General features: G+C 41.3%; 1 protein-coding gene across 1 annotated transcript in view; it reads right to left on the bottom strand.

Moving 5' to 3' along the window:
• Positions 1-7,933, bottom strand: part of LOC138952111 (1-phosphatidylinositol 4,5-bisphosphate phosphodiesterase beta-4-like) — a gene marked incomplete in the record, with an annotated part of 66,768 nt that overhangs the window by 18,511 nt on the left and 40,324 nt on the right. The window contains 3 exon segments of the mRNA XM_070323708.1: positions 2,896-2,980; positions 4,122-4,293; positions 6,546-6,688. Of these exon segments, the coding sequence (XP_070179809.1) occupies positions 2,896-2,980; positions 4,122-4,293; positions 6,546-6,688 (400 nt within the window).

Genomic DNA, 7,933 nt, shown 5'->3' with positions numbered 1-7,933 from the left:
AAAAAGGAAAAAAAAAAGGATCCAAGCATTCTTTTGCAATACTCCATGGATTCACAATGAAGTGGAACACGTAACAGTAGAAGTCCCCTGTACCAACATCCCTGAAACACTTATGATTCTACTTCTCTGGTATCTATATAAACCTAAATAATTTGAACAGGCAAATGCAAAATATTATCTCTGAATCAAAGATATTTCTACAGCAGGCCTTCTGACATTCACACATACATACACACACAAACCCACTCACTTCTGAGTCTAAGCACAGAGCTCAATCTCTGAACCATGCATACACAAGACAATATTTAGACAGGAAGGAAGGTGTGTTACAAAGGGAAAAGACGTGGAGGGAAGTCAAGCACAGCAAGGATACTCCACAAACTCCACACAATTATGCTTGATAAGACTGAAGGCGGCAGTTTCACTGAAGGAGGACATGTGGTGGTGCATTTTCCTAGCTAGGGAACAAAGAAAACCATGCAATCACCAACACATGCACAGCACAACACTGCCCACCATGCACAGAGAAAAACACTCTTGTGGAAATCCTAAACAGACAGACTACTAACGTTCCAAAATCAAAACTGAAAAAACAATTGAGATACTGACTAATGAATGGAAAGTTGAATAAATTAGAATATAGATGAGCTCCCCCTTTTGAGACTTCCCCCTTTTTAAGATCTTTCATTTTCAGGTTCTCTGTTCATAACCTCGATCTGTAAATTTACCTCCATTTCAGGACATCCCCCCCACACCCCCACCCCCCACCCCCCCCCCCCCCCTCCCACATTTTAAGACCTGATTTTCTCAGATTTTTGGAGGTCTTAAAACAGGCATTCCATGGTAAAAGACCATTGACAAGCTTTTAAATCCGCACAGCATATGTTAGTGATCATACTAATTGTAGGGTGCAACTGTATTCAAATAAAAAGATACTGCTAAAATACCAAACATTTTCAGTGAATGCGAACTCTGTATGTTGTTATTGTTCTATGTCCAGTCTAAAGACATGTAGTTCAAGGCAGATTCTTTATTACTTATCTTATTAAATGTTTTATTTATTAACCTGTCTAGTTTTATTCGTGCTATTTACTTATAAAGTCAATAATCCAATAAAACATTCAAACAGACCTCAAATGACAGATGAAACAGACAGGAAAGCAAATAACACAAACACAGCAATAAGAAGGCATTCATTTCACAACAAAGAAACAAGAAAATGTTAAGAAATTAATTACTGAATCTGTAACGACAAATAAAACATATAAACTGAAGAAGAAAAAGACATAAAGAAGAAACTAGAGATAGAAAGAAAAAAAACGTTAAAAATATAACTGTTGTTCACGTATCATTTTCTTAAAATACAACAGAAAAACATTTCTGATTCCTACTTGCTGAATGAACAGCAATGCATCACTACAGACTGATGTGTGCAAATAAATCGACTCACAAAATCTCTTCTTAGTGCTTCAGAGCATCATTAAAAATAACGTCCTTTTTATAGAAGCAATTACGTACACCACCTCAGATCTACCGAGGCGTTTACATGCCATAAGAACATCCTTCCACTTAGGCATATACCTGAAATCAAAAACCTGGCTGCTTCCCATGTAGAGTGAGAATTTTTTGCCGATTGAATTTGCAAATTGGCATATGGGTCACATCAGAAAAAATTCAGTACAAATTCTTGTTTTGTAGTCAGACTGTTGATTTTTGGTATGAGTCTCAGTTGAAGGATGTTCTTTTCACATGTAAAAACTTGGATAATCGGTGATTGTGAACATGACTGTTCTCACCTTTAAAGTTTATGCACTACAGGCAAAAACAGTACCAGTCATACCCTACATGCATTGTAACTGATGCAAAAGAAACCTAGACCAATTGTCAATCATTTTTTAGCATGGACAATGATATATCCACACACACAAATCTGCATAATTGGTCACTCCAAGACAAATCAGGTCCACTTCAAACACTGCTATTCCTCAAAAATCTATCGAAATCATACTACTGAGCGTGCATGTGAACATGTGCATGCATACAAGACTGCAAATGCGGATTGTGTGTGTGTGATCTATGCTATTCATTTGTTCGGTTGCTCCCATAATTGTTTCTGTACGTTTTCTTTCGTTACGTTTCTTACTCTCTTCAGCAAGAGACAAACATTGTACATGTATACAGATGAATTCTGCTGTCAGTCTACATGCTGAAACATTCCTACACTCAACACAAAATATCGTTAATCAGTCTAGAAGAAGAAGAAGGCAGCAATCACGCAGACAAGATCAGAAGAAAAAGATCAGTGGATAACACCTCCCAACAGGTGGGCAGGTGCACAGTCATGCCAAGTGCTCAGGTAAAAACCATTCACAAAGGTAAAAGTTCTATCCCCATGATTAGAACACATCATGCAAACTCTGGGATTCGCAAAAATGGGCACAAATTTTCACGAGACAATAGCAAGAACATCTCTGTGAAGACAAAACCAAAACATGTCTGATTTCATGATGAAGGCTGGTACTGTCAACTTCACGTCACAAAGATGTATCATGCGTCTCCAACAAGCACGTACGCAGGTGTGTGTGTCACACAGACAGACATGCAGACACTAACACATGCATGCGCACCAACACACACACACACACACACACACACACACACACTCTCTCTCTCTCTCTCTCTCTCTGACTCTCTATCATGATTTCTCTTTCTCTCACTCTCTCTCACACTCTTTCTCTCTCTCACACACACACACACACACACACACACACACACACACACACACACACACACACACACACACACACACACACACACACCCACACACACTCTCTCTCTCTCTTTCTCCAGGCTAAGTGGCCAACATGTGCATCGTGATGAAGTGCTGAAGGATACTTAACAAATTCTATTGCCTGAGTCTTGAGATATCCCAGGCCTGTGTTCTCGTTGAAGGAGGACATATGGTAGTGAATATTGCGCTCTGCAAGCAGACACCATCACCAGGGTCAAGAGAAAGCAGTATCATGTCCGTACACCTCACCTTGAGTGCATGCCTTACATTCTCTTTATCAAGTTCCAACCTTGTGACGTGGGTTTTATTTTTAACCAATTGAAGTCCAATAACTTTATTCCTATGCTCTTCTGTCATAGTGGCCTTGTTCAACCCATGTATCTAAACGACTCCACAAAAGAAATTAGCTTCTTAAAAGATTTTCTTTCTGCATAAACCTGTTCTGTCTTACTCTGTGCTGAAAAAATATGTATAACATTTTTCCAATGCTTTTCTGTCTTAACCTTTTTCAAGGTATATAGCGGAACAACTCCACAGAAGAAAGCTTCCTGAAAGACTTTTTTCTGCAAAAACCTGTTCCTCAACAGGAGAGATTTCCTACTGAATCAACTTCTATCACAGCTACTTATCCGCTCTTTCTGAAGCAGCGAAACAACCAGCATCACATACCATGGAAAGCTGACGCTGACATTTAGCTACAGGCAGTCTGAGATTTGATGACCTAAAGCTTGAACAGTTACATACTGTTCTCAGAGCTCCCGGAAACACACGGAAGCTTGAATCTGAAGTTTTACTTTTCTGTGTATTCTCAAACAAGCCTCTTTTATGAAAAGGATATAGACAAAGGTCAAAATGTAACTCCCATGAGCGTGATTTCCAAAAGCGTTTCACCAGAAAATAAGTACCACAAAATAACCAAATAATTCCATAAACAAACAAAAGACAAATCAAGGATTAAATATCAAAGTAAGAAACATGGGAGAACTCAAAACAAATGTCAATCTATCTTGTCTTTTTGATGAACTCAAAACAAATGTCAATCTATCTTGTCTTTTTGATGAATTCAAAGTACTTTGGATAAATCTTGCTTGATGAATTTTGACTGCAAAGCCTGCCATGAACGTGAAGTTACGATGAATGTATCCTCACAGTGTGGGTTTCTGTGAACCGGCACATCCAAATTGTGAAAAAACATATTTGCATGCAGATTTCCATTTGGTTCTATACACAAAACCATCACCTATATCCCTCCACCAAAGTAGTCTGTTTATGTAATGACAAAAACTTTTTGTTAAAAAGCAAAATGTCTCCCACATGCACTGTGTCTTACCATCAGCGATATCAAATCCCTGGAACTTGACGGGCTGTGCGTAGTTGATCATGGCGGAGAGGTAGGGGTGGATGTTGGTGGTGGCCCCGGTGTAGTGGTAGGAGATGAACAGCATCTGTTCCTCGTCCGCTGTCAACGCACCCTCCGCTTCCTCTGCCAGCAGGTCATCCATCTGGACAAGGACAGTCATTTTCATTTCATTTTCATTACTTTATTTTCCCATTGCTGGGAAATTTGGGTCGCTTCCTCCCAGTGGAAAGCTAGCAGCAACAGAGTGGCGCTACCCAGGTGTGTGCGTGTTTAGGAGTTATTAGCCACCTGCACTTATGGCAGAATGACCGGGATACCGTCTCCGAGTCTGCACATAGAGTTGACCCGTGTCCCTCCCGGTCCGGATTGGAACCTGTGACCTGCGAATCACAAGTCCAATGCTCTACCAACTGAGCTACCGGGCCCCAGGTGTCAAACCTTTCCATAACCACCACTCAAGGGACTGACCAAAAGTGGTCATTAAGGACAGCTGTCTAGGACTACCATTTACTCACATTTGGTCCAATTGTAATACCTTGCATGTTATGGCAGTCGAGGGGTAAATCTGGGTAAGGACTGGGTGGCCGAGTGGTAACGCACTTGCGCTCGGAATCGAGAGGTTGCGTGTTCGACCCTGGGTCGGGCCGCTATTTTCTCCCCCCTTTCCTAACCTAGATGGTGGGTTCAAGTGCTAGTCTTTCGGATGAGACGAAAAACCGAGGTCCCTTCGTGTACACTATATTGGGGTGTGCACGTTAAAGATCCCACGATTGACAAAAGGGTCTTTCCTGGCAAAATTGTATAGGCATAGATAAAAATGTCCATCAAATACCCGTGTGACTTGGAATAAAGGCCGCGAAAGGTGAACATTCGCCTAACAGGCTTGAGGTTTGCTGGTCGATGTGAATGCGTGATATATTGTGTAAAAAATTCCATCTCACACGGCATAAAGCGCTTTGAACTTCGGATAAGGCGCTATATAAATAAAGAGAATAAAAAAAAAAATAACAAGAAGAGCAAACGCTCGATCGAGTCACTTTCGCAGTTCTGAATATTATATGAGGCATCAGATGGACAGGAAGAAATTGCTATTCACAACACAATGAGTCACGTTCACATAAAATTTGAGCCCGGTCACTTTTATAGTTTCCGAGAAAAGCCCAACGTTAAGTTGTGTGTTGCCGAACAGAAAAGGCTAGTTATCTCCCTTGTTTTTCTGATAACGTTCGTAAAAGGCTACAGATGTAAATACTTTGATGTAAAGAATAATCCTACAAAGTTTCAATCACATCCGATGAACTTTGTCAAAGATATAAAATGTCTAATTTTTCCTTTGACGCTGACCTGTGACCTTGAAAAAGGTCAAAGGTCAACGAAACCATCGTTAAAGTGTAGAGGTCATTGGAAGTCACGACTAAACAAAATATGAGCCCGATCGCTTTGATAGTTTCCGAGAAAAGTCGAACGTTAAGGTGGTGTCTACGGACGGCCGGCCGGACGGCCGGCCGGACAGACTAACACTGACCGATTACATAGAGTCACTTTTTCTCAAGTGACTCAAAAATCCATTTTCTCATCAACGCGACCAGCCTGACTACAACTACGTTTTCTTGTTTTAAGATTCATGATCTAAACAACAAAATGACAGTGCGCGAGATAACCAAAGTTGAAAAACAAAAGAATTCTGCACTCACCAATACAAGGACAGCACACACAAACTTTAACATACAGGGTGACCCAAAAAAAGAGTACCCAAACAAAACGTCATAAATTGAACAAAAATAAAGCAATCTTCATAAAATTTATTTACACACACAAGTAGCCTCTGCATGACTTGCACAGAAAATGTTAGCGTTCTAGCTTGTCTTTCAGGAAAGTTATGCTCATTCTACAGAACATGCTCCAAATGGCCTCCGCGCCGCTGCAGGCAAACTTGAACTCGCCGCGCAAAGTTATCAATCACCCGCACACACTCCTGTTGCGAGATTCCGCGAATGGTTGTTGTGATGGCTCTCTTGAGTTCTGTGATTGTCTGTGGGTTGTTCCTATAGACGTTGTCTTTCAGGAACCCCCAAAGATAGAAATCTGGGGGATTTAAATCCGGGGGAGGCCATTTGGAGCATGTTCTGTAGAATGAGCATAACTTTCCTGAAAGACAAGCTAGAACGCTAAAATTTTCTGTGCAAATCATGCAGAGGCTACTTGTGTGTGTAAATAACTTTTATGAAGATTGCTTTATTTTTGTTCAATTTATGACGTTTTGTTTGGGTACTCTTTTTTTTGGGTCACCCTGTACTTTTGTGTGTGCTGTTCTTCTATTGATGAGTACAGAAATCTTTTGTTTTTCAACTTTAAGATTAATAAACAACTGGGAGAAAAATTGAAAAACCAAACCTTTTTGGTGGAGATTTTCAAGCTGGCCTTTCTGGCCTCGATGTCAGGGTCGACTGCAGGGTCTGCGTCCGGTGAATCTGTTTTGCCCAAGACCAGCTCCGGGTGTGCCTCCAAATCCACCAGGGGGAGGGTAGGGTCAATATCTGCAAGTCACATTCCGCATCATGTACACACTCAAAGCACAGCACAGTGGAACCCTCCTGTTAAGACACTGAACAATCTGACAAGATGCAGGTCAAAGGAGGGGGTCTTAACTTAAAATGGAGGTCATTTTATGAAGGTTATGAACAGGAAATCTGAGATACGAGATCTTAAAAAGGAGAGAGTCTGAAATCAAGGGTCTTCTTCTTCTTCTTCTTCTTCTTCTTCTTCTTCTTCTTCTTCTTCTTCTTCTTCTTCTTCTTCTTCTTCTTCTTCTGCGTTCGTGGGCTGAAACTCCCACGTACACTCGTGTTTTTAGCACGAGTGGAATTTTACGTGTATGACCGTTTTTTACCCCGCCATTTAGGCAGCCATACGCCGTTTTCGGAGGAAGCATGCTGGGTATTTTCGTGTTTCTATAACCCACCGAACTTTGACATGGATTACAGGATCTCTTTCGTGCGCACTTGGTCTTGTGCTTTGCGTGTACACACGGGGGTGTTCGGACACCGAGGAGAGTCTGCACACAAAGTTGACTCTGAGAAATAAATCTCTCGCCGAACGTGGGGACGAACTCACGCTGACAGCGGCCAACTGGATACAAATCCAGCGCGCTACCGACTGAGCTACATCCCCGCCCAATCAAGGGTCTTAAAAGATGGGTTGCGCCGTAACAGCCACAGCACAAACAACTATCAGTATAGAAAGTTGTAAGTACAGCTTCTAAAACTTGCACTGAGTGATTGTCAGCATAAAATCGACCTGTAAGATCGACCGGCTAATACATTTTAATGAAACAGTCTAACTGGGTTAAACGTTATTTCGAAGGAGTCAGTCAGTGTGTGTGCATATGTTTGTGTGTGTGTGTGTGCGTCTGTATATATGTGTGAGGGAGAGACAACTGGGGGAGGGGGAGAGAGGGGATATTAAAGGGAGAGATTGAAGACCAAAAAATGCACATTTTCAAAATATGAACATGTCTGGATCACCAATAATAAAAGTCACTACAATCTGGGAAATATCAAAAGCAGCTCTCAGTCTTGATATTGACACCAAATCAGTCAGATACGGTCCATACAAAAGATCAAGCCCTGTCGTGTTTTGTGGTGTGTGGTATTGATGGCGCGTGATTCTCTTTCTAAATTACAGCAGACTTCCACTAACTCGCGGTCCATTAAATCGCGAATTCGGCTATATCGCGGAGACCTCTTGGACCCCCAAAAAAACAGGACCAACCTTAAAAATTT

The sequence above is a fragment of the Littorina saxatilis genome, linkage group LG17, assembly GCF_037325665.1.
Source record: "Littorina saxatilis isolate snail1 linkage group LG17, US_GU_Lsax_2.0, whole genome shotgun sequence".
NCBI lineage: Eukaryota > Metazoa > Mollusca > Gastropoda > Littorinimorpha > Littorinidae > Littorina > Littorina saxatilis.
Note: the sequence above shows the minus strand (reverse complement) of the source record. Positions and strands in the feature narration are given on the sequence as shown.